This window comes from Urtica dioica, chromosome 8 (genome assembly GCF_054948205.1).
Source record: "Urtica dioica subsp. dioica isolate 48M chromosome 8, U.dioica_male_clone48M_v1_H2, whole genome shotgun sequence".
NCBI classification, from domain to species: domain Eukaryota; kingdom Viridiplantae; phylum Streptophyta; class Magnoliopsida; order Rosales; family Urticaceae; genus Urtica; species Urtica dioica.
The window spans coordinates 2354526-2368184 of NC_142763.1; the positions used below are offsets into that span (position 1 = coordinate 2354526).

The window sequence follows — 13659 nt, forward strand, 5'->3', positions numbered from 1 at the left end:
ACCATTCGAAACTTTGAAGCAATTTTTTTAATTTTTCAGTGCAATTCACTTTAAATTCTTAAGCTAGAAGCCTTAAAGTTACAACACAAATGTATTTTTAGCATTACCTTGATCTTGAGGTTAAAACGTATTTCCTTGAGTCTTCTCATATTGTTTGATTTATCAATGGAGATGGTTCTTATTAGTGTTATGACTTAGTCACGTCGGGATACTCAATTGACATATATGAAATTTACGAATCGTTTCGAGCAATGTGTATCATCTTATGATTTGTTATGATGATTGTGAATAAGCAAACCAAGCATAATACTTGATGAATTGGTTCGTATTAGGGCGGCAAAAAAAACCGATAAAACCGTAAATCGGACCGAACCGTTGGTTTTTAGACCGTTGGTCCGGTTTTAAACGGTTTAAAATTTCACCGGTCCGGTCCGGGGTGAACTTTTAAACGGTCCGGTCTAAAAAGTCCAAACCGCGGTTTAGCCGGACTAGACCGGTTAGTATATAAATAAAAAATTAATAAAAAAATATGTCTAAAACGGTCCGGTCTAAAACGGTTCAAAAGAAAATCGGACCGGTTATTATTTAAGAAAAATATAAATAAAAAATAGGTTAAGAAAAATATAAATAAAAAATAGGCTAAAATAAAAGGTCCGGTTTAAAACGGTCTAACGGTCCAAAACGGTCCGGTCTAAAACGGTTTAAACCGGACCGGACCGTTTTAACTGGTTTGGTCCGATCCGGTTTTTTTTCTTATTTGGTCCGATCCGGTTTAATTTTTTTAAACCGTTGAAACCGGTTCGGTTTGATTTTTTGACCGGTTCTAGACCGGACCGGACCGTGCACACCCCTAGTTCGTATGTTTTTATTATTCACAAGCAACACATATGAGTGAGTGGAAGGAAATAAAAAAAGGTAAAACGATAATTTTACATTTTCGACTAGTTTATTATATTCACGAAGAGCAATATAAGAAAAATAGTCCCTAGGCCAGAGTATTGGGAGATTACACATGATAGAAATTAAAACAATAAGCGTACATAAATCGAGAGATTATCTCGCCATTATGTATAAACTATAAAGTGGAATCATCTTATATCAGAACTAAAATATCTACATATTTTAGACAGAGTTTATGCTCATGAATTCAAGTTCTTAAATTTTGTTCATATATGTCTATTTGGACCAAAAGTAGCGTGAATACGATAGGATCACACACAACAAGTAAAAGGAACAAAAAAAATATTTTTGTGCCCATAGAGGAATCCGACATAGTTAGAAATTGGCTAGATGACATAGAACAACAAGTCCATGGAAAGTCGCATGCCCAAATGTAGCAAAAATGGACACATATCCGGTATAAAATATATTTGATATCATTTGAATAAGAGAAATTGTCCCATTTGTCACTAATTTCATAACATTTTCCCACTTTCCACCAAAAGATTAATTTTTCTCAAAATGCCACCATATATGTCAACAATGTTGACATCTATTTTTGCCATTCACTATGAGATGTCAACATTGTGAATGGCAATATGTCAACAATGTTGACATCTCGGTGGCATTTTGGGCCAAATTAGTGTTTTGGTGGAAAGTGAGAAAATGTTATAAAATTTGTGGTAAATGAGGACAATTTCTCTTTGAATAATAGCTAGATGTTAATTGAAAATTAAATAAATAAAGAGTGACGCCTATGGCATGAAAAGATGGATGGGCATCGCTATGCGTGTAAGCGACACATAAACAATCTGATATGACGCATAAATCATGAAACATATTGAATTCTTTGTTTAAATTGTTTGAGCGTCGCCAATTTTTTTTTAGCAATATTTAAGATTTTTTTATTATTATTATTTTTATTTGGGCAGTAGTGAGCGAAAATTTCACTAATTTTAAATTGAAATTTTCAGCATACGTATAATAAAAAAAAAATAATACATGCAAAAGGAACTACTTGGCTACTATTCGACACTATTTTTAATAGTGAATTAAAATACACAATACATTGCATTACACATTTGACTAATATATATATTTTAATTAACAATAAATTCTTAATTGATTCAACCCCTAATGCACATATATATTGGCTTGAAACAAAGGCATTCTTAATTAACCTATTGGACCATTCAATGAAAATGGCCATCGGTTATTTTAACTTAAAAATATATCTCTTCTGTCTAATTATTTATTTATTTATTTATATATATCTTTGAACAGTAAATTCATACTCTTGCATTTGTCATATTAACATTCAAAGAAAATATGATTACCTCCACGAGCTCTTAAGAATGATATGTATTGTATATATCAAATATCATATATAATTTTTTTATTTTTAGTTGTACTTGTACATAGTGACGGATTTACATAGGGTCCAGGCGGGTCATGTGACTCCCTTCAATTTTTTTTTTGTTTGTTTTACATTTTTTGCCCATTTAAAAGAAAAATTAAAAAAATTACCCTAAAAATTTACAAATTAGCTCTACTTGAGATTTTTTTTTTTCAAATTAGCCCCCCTGATTTGTTTTTTCAAATTTGTCCCCTGATAAACTTTTCTAGATCTGCCATTGCTTGTACACCATGTGTTGAATAAAATTTCGGGCTACGATCCCTACATATAGATAGAGACTATTTCAAACTAATTATTTTATAAAATAGTCGACAATTGGAAATTTTTAATTAATGTTAAATAATTTATCATTTTTGTATCTAATCTTTAATTTACTTCGCTTATCTCTCATCTCTAAATCTAAAATATCTGACTAATGATTTAGGACATCATTATCGGTAAACTTAAAATTCACGCAAATTTTTTATAAAGTGATCATTTTGTGACACAAGTAAGAATTTTTTCTCTAACAATAGTATATGGAATAAAAAAGTATTTATCATTTATATAGTGTGATCTTATAAATTATAAGCTGTAATTTATAATACATAACCAATAATAATTATAAAAGACAATTTAATTTATTAGCCGTGGTGATGATATCTAGTTGATTAGACACGTTTAATTTATGTGATATAAACAATGTTAGAAAGACAAAAGATTTACGACTTACATTTATTAATTTTGACCAAATTTATATATTTAGAAATTATAAAATAGTGTTAATTTATATCTATCCTTTTACACATTTTGAAATGCGGAACTATACCATACTCGTTTCAAATAGCTATTTTACTATGTGACTTTTTTATTCTTTACTTTTTAACTGCTCACTAATTTTTTTTTTTTTGAGGGAACTGCTCACTATTATTATTACTTTATCAGCATTATATTATTTAAGTTGGTATTATTGTCTTAAAATTATTGTTGAAGTCCATGACATGGAATTCGCAAACGTGTCAGAGGAAGATGCGTTGAAATTATCACGTGATTTCCCATATCTTTGATGTTTGATTCCGAATTTCCGGTCTACCGTTAGAAAATACATATATTTGTTTTGGAAGGACGCGTAAATATAATAAATTTTACATTGCATCAGAAACCAGACGCGTAGAGAAAGATATAAATAACATTAATAGCAAAGGATGCGATTATGCATTGGATAATTAATTTGTACCAAAACTACTAACTTAATCCAGAATACTTGGTCTAAGTTGTCGTTGTTGTTGTTTTTGTTTTTGTTTTTTTTTTGTTTTTTTGTTTTATTTTCTAAATTGATAAAACTGGGTTCATTAGTGTGACATGCCTCCTAAATAAGTATGAACACATTTAAAAGGCGAACTATAGGTCACCTAGCAAAATAAGCAAGAAAATGAAATAGTCTTATGATATACCAGCAGAGAAGGTTCTTCAATATATTTGGGATGATCTTTAATAGATTCCTAATTATAATAGCACAATAAATAAACTGTATAGAAGGAGATTGAGTGATGGACTTAGTTTGTCTAAAGCTTGGTGTAACCGTGTCTACATTTTCTACAATAGCATACGTAATTTATATTTTAGTTTTAATTTTTAATTTCAATTTTAATTATATCTAATTAGTTTGCTTTCTGCCATGGATAATTCATGTGTAAGAGTATAGAAATTTTCATTCATAGAGAACAACTCATGTAAACTATTATAACAAGTTATAGATTCTGTAGAAAAACAAAACTACACGACCAATTAAATAGAAGAGAATAAAAGCTAGCATTTCAAATATATTATTAAGAAAAAATATGATTAATTTTAAGTCCTCATGTTTCTAGCAATTCTAGAGTATCAACTTTATTTTTTGTCTAACAGTGACAACCAATTTAGTATGACGTTTTGAATGTGAAAAATGGGTTTGGAACTTTGAAGAGAATATATAAATTATCCATGACCTTTAATTACTTGTCCATAGTGAATCACGGCATAAAAACACTCTGATTTTTCTGTTTGTTGCTTTTAGCTCCGTTATGTGTGTGTGTATAAATTAACACACACACACACACACACACATATATATATATATATACATAATATTAATTGTCCTTAATCATTCTTCTCAAAGCGGAATATATGTGTAGTGCAAGGAAGCAATGCGTGAAGTCTCGGCTAGCTTGCGTTTGACGTATATGTTTTCATGACCAAAAGCTTTTACGTATAATACGCAGCTCAAATACTTCATCTTTTTTCAATTGGTAAGTAATACTTTAAAGTTTAAAGTCGCGAAAAATGGTTTTGGGTTTGTTCTAAACAATTGGCAACTGGTTTACAAAAATACTAATTTGGTTATTTTTTTAGAGAGAAAACGTATGAAACCATATACGTTTGGGATATATATATAAAACCGGAACCGTTCTTCAATGATATTATATAATATGACACTAATTGGGGGGATGTTTGGGACTAATACGGAAACAAATTATCCATCTAGAATAATGTTGTAATATTAATATTCACGTTATTAATTGTTATATAATATTTTAGATGTTATACTATTATAAAAGCTACTCACATTCAAATACTAAAAATTACATACACATGTCCACAACTTACTAACTATTTACGCATCCTCTCCTACATTGTGTATAAATCTTTGTAGTGTGTATATATATATTGTTACGGGATAAATTAGTCAGACTCCGATCTGGCTAGTCGGACTACCGAGCAGAAATATGAATCCAGCACCGAGCTCAGGTTAAGTAAACCCAAGGGCCATCCATTGAGAAGGAACGAACCGTTCATAAGTTAAGAACGAAACCCACCGATCAGAACTTCGAAGAGAAGAGAAGAACGTGGGTCAAAGACTAGTCAAAACTAATAGAAAACATGTTTCAAGCTCTAAAACGCACACCTCGACGGTTCAGGAACCACGCGAGGAGCATTAACCGCCCACCTCAGAGAGAGGCGAAAGGCAGTTACCCATAACCGTCCAGAACGTGGGATTGATCACCCCACGTTCCTCAAAATAACCGTCAAAGACACGACCAGATGAGTATAAATAGAGGCAGCAGCACAGAACGAGAGACAGACTTTTTTACACACTTTCTTTCACTTGAAATCTCTAGAAAACATTGCTCTCTTGTATTAGATTCGTCTGTATAAAGAGAAAGTCTTGCCTAAATCACCTCTGTACTCGGAGGCTTTGTACTCGGAGTCAGTGTATTTTCGTGAGATATTGTTGTACTAATTTTACAGGTCAACAGTTGGCGCTAGAAGGAGGGGGACCAGCTGAAGAATATGGCTAGTTCGTCCGCACCCGTGAACGCTGTCTCTATCCAGGAGACGGAGATAGAGCACCATAACCGCACCCTGCCTCTCACCTCGGAAGAAATAGCTGAACTCCTTCCGGAACCCAGCCTCGAAGAACAATTCAGACAGATGCAAGAACGTCTCTCGGTCTTAGAGGCAAATAACAGGGATTTGAAGAGAAGGTTATAGGCAAAGAGGGTCACACTGCGAAGCGCGATAGTGATCCCAGATGAAGAGCCCTCGCACCGATCAGGGAAGGAACCCATCGGACAAGATCCGCAGGTTAAGAAACCTCGGAAACATGCCAGAGATCGGTATGAGAGGATGGAAGATGTTTCTGAGTCCGAGAAGGAGCAGTACAGTCAGGAAAAGATTCCTGATCGGTACCAGCCCAGCATGGACAAAGGACATTCAAGCACTTTCAGGCACAGCTTAGAAAGCTCGGAGACCGAAGACAGTGCAAGCACCAACAAAACAAACCTTAGAAGGTTGGAACGTCGGATTGAAGAGGTAGCTCTAGGTCAGAAGGAGTCTGTTCCGAAGGTTGGAGAAGCTATCTCCCCGTTCACGGCCCGCGTGTTAGAACACCCGTTGCCTGATCGGTTTAGGATGCCAAGCATCCCAGTATACGACGGAAAGACCGATGTTGCGATTTTTCCGTACGCAAGTGCACGTAGTCGCTTCGTAAGTACGAGTCGATCCCACGAGGAAAATGTTTAATTAAATTGACAAGATTACTAGCACGAATTGAACCCAATGATTTGATGATTATGATGGTTATCAAAACAAACGAAAATTAAAAACAATTAAAATACGAAAGATTACGATAATGAGAAAGCAAGAACTATGGCTTCACAAGTTATTCCTATGGTTTGGATTCGGGAATTACGCACAAAACACACATTCTTATGTTTGCTAATCACGCTCACGATAATGGTAATCTAAGATTTCTCTCAAACATCTAAGAATCTAAACCTATGCCGGGATATCTTCTCTCGATCTCAACCCCTAAAAACAACGGCTAGCATTAAAAACAAGAACGTTCACACGACTCCGAAACAGCCTAGCTATGTCTAGTCTAGGAATGTATCCCGGTAAATTAATCCTTGTGCACGACTAACCTAATCTCTTCCGAGCATCAAGCAATCCTAATATCATGAACACGGTAGCTAATCGAATTCAAGCATTACATACGGAATTAAAATAAACAAACATTATAGAGCATATGAATATTAATTTGACATGAATGAATCCATAACCATATTCCTAACTTGCTACACCATAGCCCTTAAGAAATTTAGTGCATGATTGAATGGAAAATAAACGGCGATGAATATAAAGAAAACATGACTAAAAACTGAATTATATTAATAAAAACGGGAGTTCCAAAGATTCAGAGAATAGAGATAAAAATTGTGAATGATGAAAACGAGATTGTGGCGACGATGATCCTCTCTGAACGCTTCTTCTCTCCCGGGATTTTTGCGGCTGAATAAGAGAAACAAAACTAAAAACAAAGCAAAAGATATGTTTATGAATAAACTAAAGTGTTTTTGTAGGTTTCCTAGGTTTTTCGGAGCTCATATGGGCCGCCGGATCGCATCCAACGGCTTGGATTACAATTAAAACGCGTGACACAAAAAAGTGGGAATCGGGGCCTGTGCGCCGCACAGGTCTTCCTGTGCACCGCACAGGTCTTCTGGGCAGCCTGTGCACCGCACAGGGGACGCATAGGGTGAGCGCACAGGCCTGTGCGCCGCACAGGGGCCGCACAGGGAAAACGCACAGGACTCTGGAAGTCTGTGCAGTGCTTGGTTCACCTTGAACCACCTATCTTGAGCTCCGGGTGTCGAAATTGAGATCCGAAAGATGTTCTGAACTCCTTGCGATTGCCCCGTCATCCTCTTATGCTCTATTTGTCATTTTGAACTTCCTAAAATCTGAAAATTAAGAAAAACACTCCAAAACACATGAAAACGCTCTCGAACCAACTTCTTTTCACTTCCGAGGGTACAAACAAACACGTGTATAATGCGCTTATCAAATACCCCCAAACTTGAATTGTCGCTAGTCCCAGAGCGATAAAATAAAACAAAATCACACAAAAGCAATAAACCTAAAAAATGGTAGAACTTGGTGTATCACGCCTCGACCGATAATCGCTTTCCTCAACCATAATGCGTAGACTTACATACAAGTGAGAATTCATGATTTTAAACTTCAAGTCAACTACAAAATGCGAAAGAAAGATAACAAGCTCGAGTTACCTTGACCATTTTCAATGCTTTCGTATCTCGCTCACTCTCGACTCCCAAGGCTTTGCAACTCTTCCAACCCCTCTCAATAAACACTCTCATGCCTAATTTCGTGAATTTCGGCTCAACACACCCATATGCCCCCTCTTCTCCCTTAGTCTCCACTAATCTACGCACATCATTTCTAGTCAATTGGTAAGTCTTTAAGGCTTATAATGTTAGGCTTAGGTCACGGGTAGATATGGATATTTTCACGGCTCATGACTAAGCTAACTAGGGTCACTAATCACCTCCTTAGACTCACTCAAACTCTCCTCCAAGTCAAAACTAATCGTTTAAACACCGTCAACAAAATCAAAAACAAATAAACATAATATACACAACGCTAAAGATGAGCGTTCTTCATTGCATTTTTTTTTATTTTTTTTCTTTTTCTTTCTTTTTTTTCTTTTTCTTTCTTTTTTTCTCTTTTTTTACATAGTGCGTAAATAAAAACAACGACGGTATTTAACGAGCTTTTGACGTTTTTTTTTGTGACTCGGAAGATCGTTCTACGAACAAGTCATATAGAGGTGAATAAGCGATGAAGTCCTAGCTAGCTTAACGGGTTCTTTGTGGGAATGTCTTCTTTGGTTAAGCTCATTTAGTGACTTAGAACGAGATGGGTCGTGTTTGGCTTTTTCTAAACAGGGTTCTAGTGGATATCCATGATCGGGTCGGCTTTTTAGGTCTACGTGGCTCATCCTAATGCTTACTTCATTTCGACTTAGATTAGTGTGTAATTTATTTCGTCTCGATTAGGGATTAGAGAAGGTTCTAGTGTGTTGTGGGTGTTTTCAATCAAGTGATCGGTCAAGTTGCTATCCAAGGTTACCTAAAGGGTCGAGACATGCATCATTCGGGTTAAATATGGAAACTTTAGAACTCGACAAATTCTTTCTCACCTAGTAGTTCATGAACAAATCTCACCTCTAAAGCTAAGGCATTGCAATATCATCGGCAAACAATATAACAATCAATCGAGACAATTCACACCAATTTCTACCTAAAAACCTCAAAAACAAAAAAATTATCATAATATATACAAATCCACAAAACAAGAACCCCCCCAAACTTAAAATCTACATTGTCCCCAATGTAGTTCAAAGAGCACAAATGGGAAGAAAACTTATCTTGCGGGGGTGGTCGAACTCCCCTACTCGTTGCCGTCGCGCACAGGCGGCGGTGGTTCTTCTTTTATGCGCTCTTTTTTTCTCCAAACCTCTTTGAACGGTTTCGGCCAGTGTCCTCGCCATGTCTTGAATGTAGACTTCGGCTTTGCACCCTTGTTCGTACCTTTTGTTGATTTTTCCGGAGGAGCACGTGGTGGTGGTGGAGGTGGCGGAGGCGCCAAAGGCATCAGAGGCTGGACTTCAATAGTCTTGAGGACATAGACTTCTTCTATCTCCTTTTCGCGCTTTTGGGCTTTGTCGATCCTAAATGTCTCTTCCTCGTCCTTCATGTGTGTCGTCAACTCGCCTTTTTGCACGTCGATGCGAGCACCACATGTGGCTAAGAAAGCCCTTCCTAAGAGTATGGGAATTTCGCGGTTTTCGTCCATGTCGATGATGTAAAAATCGGCCGGAAAAGTAAATTCTATGACTTTGACGAGGAGGTCTTCCACAAAGCCGCTTGGGTGCCTTATGGTCCGATCTGCCAGTTGGAGAGTGGTGCGCGTGGACTTTAGTTCACCTATCCCGAGTTTGTTGAAGACGGTCATGGGCATGAGGTTGATGCCCGAACCTAGATCGCACAAGGCGTTGTCGATGAAGACATCTCCTATGGTGCACGGCAGCGTGAATTGGCCTGGGTCCTTCAACTTTGGCGGGAGCTCTTGTTGTAGAAGCGCGCTACTTTTGGCTGAAAGCGCCACCGTGAGCCTTTGCGGGAATGGAATTGGCGGCTCATAAGTACGGATCGACGATGGCAGCTTAGGAGCTTCGGTGACAGAGGCAGCCTCTTCTTCTTCTTTCTTTGGGCCCTCGATGATCGCAGCGCATTGATGTGAGATGGCGTTGCAATTCTCCCTTGGATTTACTTCGGAGGTGCTTGGAAGTGTACCTTGGGGCCTTGTGTTGAATGAAGCAGCCATCTGTCCCATCTGTGCTTCGAGGTTGCGCATCACCGCATCTTGATTCTGCATATACGCCTGCGTTCGGGACATGAAGGCTGTGAACATCTCCTTCATTTCATCCTTAGGGGCGGGCTGATTTTGTTGTTGTGGCTGGAACCCCCGTTGATGTTGTTGCAGCCCTTGTTGTTGATTTTGGAACCCCCGAGGTGGTCCTTGATTCAAGAACCCATGTTGATGTTGCTGTTGTTGAGGCTGCGGTTTCCATGCCAAATTTGGGTGGTTGTTCCGTGCGCCGGTGTAGTAGTTGTTGGAGTTCTGGAACGTTGGACGATTGTAGTTCCCCATGAAATTTGCATTCTCGGCTTGACACTCATTTACGTTCGGGCAGTCGTCGGTGAAGTGAGGCCCGTTACACCAGAAACATGGCTCTGGTGCCGAGTGCACCGCATGGGCTGTGGCTTGCATCTCCTTCAACTGCTTCTTTAGTTCCGCCAATTCAGCCGTCACTGCTCTAATTGCTTCCACATCAGGTGTGGATGTCGTGGCATTCGCGGATGCTGGGGGTGGCTTCATGATTCGCTTCTCCACCGGGCATTGGTCATTGCCTCGTGCCAGCTCGTTTAGGAGTTCCTGGAACTCTGTGGGTGTCTTAGTTAGCACCGTGCCTCCTGCCGCGGTGTTCACCAAGGTTTTCGTGGATGAGAGCAGCCCGTAATAGAATATCTGAAGCTGGATCGGAAGGGTGACTCCGTGATGTGGGCACTTTCTCAGCATCTCTTTGAAGCGAGCCTATGCTTCGTGTAGAGATTCGCCTTCCCATTGTCCGAAACTATGGATCTCGTTTCGTAGTCGGGCTGTCTTCTCGAACGGGAAGAACTTGGCGAAGAAGACATTGCAGAGGTCTTCCCATGATTCAATGGAGTCGGCGGGTAGCGACTTAAGCCAAGACTTTGCTCGGTCGCGTAGAGAGAAAGGGAATAATCGAAGACGAATGACATCAGTACTGATATTATGGATCTGGAAAGTATCACATAATTCATTGAAGTTTGCGATGTGCTCATTCGGATCTTCATTGGGGGCTCCCGAGAATTGATTCTGTTGAACCATGTTAATCATCCCCAATTTGATCTCGAAGCTTCGATTCCCTTCAACCGATGGATTCTTGATCGCCGAGCGATACCCTTGGACCGTGGGTTGCACATACTCCATGAGTGGTCGTTCGGGTGCAGGTTCTGCCATCGTTGATTGCGTCTTCTTTGCCTGTCGATTCTTTTTGCAGGTTTTCTCGATTTCAGGGTCGATCGGAAGAAGACTCGATTCACCGTCCTTTCGCATGCACCTTCACAAAAGCAAAAGAGAACACGAAACTAGATGAATACAAAAGAAATAAAAGAAGTTCAAATAATAAACTAGTTGATCTAATCTTAATTAAAACAAAATTCCCCGGCAACGGCGCCAAAAACTTGTTGCGATTTTTCCGTACGCAAGTGCACGTAGTCGCTTCGTAAGTACGAGTCGATCCCACGAGGAAAATGTTTAATTAAATTGACAAGATTACTAGCACGAATTGAACCCAATGATTTGATGATTATGATGGTTATCAAAACAAACGAAAATTAAAAACAATTAAAATACGAAAGATTACGATAATGAGAAAGCAAGAACTATGGCTTCACAAGTTATTCCTATGGTTTGGATTCGGGAATTACGCACAAAACACACATTCTTATGTTTGCTAATCACGCTCACGATAATGGTAATCTAAGATTTCTCTCAAACATCTAAGAATCTAAACCTATGCCGGGATATCTTCTCTCGATCTCAACCCCTAAAAACAACGGCTAGCATTAAAAACAAGAACGTTCACACGACTCCGAAACAGCCTAGCTATGTCTAGTCTAGGAATGTATCCCGGTAAATTAATCCTTGTGCACGACTAACCTAATCTCTTCCGAGCATCAAGCAATCCTAATATCATGAACACGGTAGCTAATCGAATTCAAGCATTACATACGGAATTAAAATAAACAAACATTATAGAGCATATGAATATTAATTTGACATGAATGAATCCATAACCATATTCCTAACTTGCTACACCATAGCCCTTAAGAAATTTAGTGCATGATTGAATGGAAAATAAACGGCGATGAATATAAAGAAAACATGACTAAAAACTGAATTATATTAATAAAAACGGGAGTTCCAAAGATTCAGAGAATAGAGATAAAAATTGTGAATGATGAAAACGAGATTGTGGCGACGATGATCCTCTCTGAACGCTTCTTCTCTCCCGGGATTTTTGCGGCTGAATAAGAGAAACAAAACTAAAAACAAAGCAAAAGATATGTTTATGAATAAACTAAAGTGTTTTTGTAGGTTTCCTAGGTTTTTCGGAGCTCATATGGGCCGCCGGATCGCATCCAACGGCTTGGATTACAATTAAAACGCGTGACACAAAAAAGTGGGAATCGGGGCCTGTGCGCCGCACAGGTCTTCCTGTGCACCGCACAGGTCTTCTGGGCAGCCTGTGCACCGCACAGGGGACGCATAGGGTGAGCGCATAGGCCTGTGCGCCGCACAGGGGCCGCACAGGGAAAACGCACAGGACTCTGGAAGTCTGTGCAGTGCTTGGTTCACCTTGAACCACCTATCTTGAGCTCCGGGTGTCGGAATTGAGATCCGAAAGATGTTCTGAACTCCTTGCGATTGCCCCGTCATCCTCTTATGCTCTATTTGTCATTTTGAACTTCCTAAAATCTGAAAATTAAGAAAAACACTCCAAAACACATGAAAACGCTCTCGAACCAACTTCTTTTCACTTCCGAGGGTACAAACAAACACGTGTATAATGCGCTTATCAACCGACCCGGGAGACCATATAGACACCTTTTCCTCTTGGATGCTGCTGCAAGGAGCCGGACCAGAAGTTATGTGCAGAGCCTTCTCTATCACTCTGACTGGCTCAGCCAAAAGATGGTACAGAAAACTAAAGCCAAACTCCATAAGATCCTGGAAACAGCTGTCTAGAAAATTCTTGGAACAGTTTGTCGGTTCCAGTTCAGGGAAAACTCCCAAAGAAAGATTGCTGGCGGTAAGACAAGCCCATGACGAGTCTCTAAAAGATTTTATTAATCGCTACTCGGAACAAGCACTTCAGGTTGACGATCTGAACGAAGACTTTAAGCTCTTCGGGATCTCTTCCGGCGTCCGAACAGAGTCAGAATTCTGGTGGTCTCTTCAGAAGACTAGTCCAAGGGACTACAACGATTTCTTGAAGAGAGCTCAGAAATATATCAACGCGTAGGAAGCAAGGCTGGCAGCAAGAAAAGCAAAGCCACCGAAGAGCTACCGAGAAGAGCATAGGGAACGACACTCTGAGGACCACCGCCCACCGAAGAAGAGCCGGTCGGGAGCAGGACCTCTGAAACCTTTTTCCAGTAAGTTCGATAAATATCATAAGCTCAATGCCCCGATAGAGGAGATATTTAGTCTTACACAGGACAAGGAAGATTTCCCTAAGCCAAAGCCGATCAAGAAAGATATCTCAAAGAGAGACAAAACAAAATATTGCGCTTTCCACGCGGACATCGGTCACCGTACTGCCGACTGTT

General features: G+C 38.9%; 1 protein-coding gene across 1 annotated transcript; it reads right to left on the bottom strand.

Moving 5' to 3' along the window:
- Positions 1-9127: 9127 nt before the first annotated feature.
- LOC149387183 (uncharacterized) lies at positions 9128-10819 on the bottom strand. The gene has a single exon (XM_089621708.1). The coding sequence runs from the start codon at positions 10817-10819 to the stop codon at positions 9128-9130; it is 1692 nt and encodes a 563-aa protein (XP_089477834.1).
- Positions 10820-13659: the final 2840 nt, after the last annotated feature.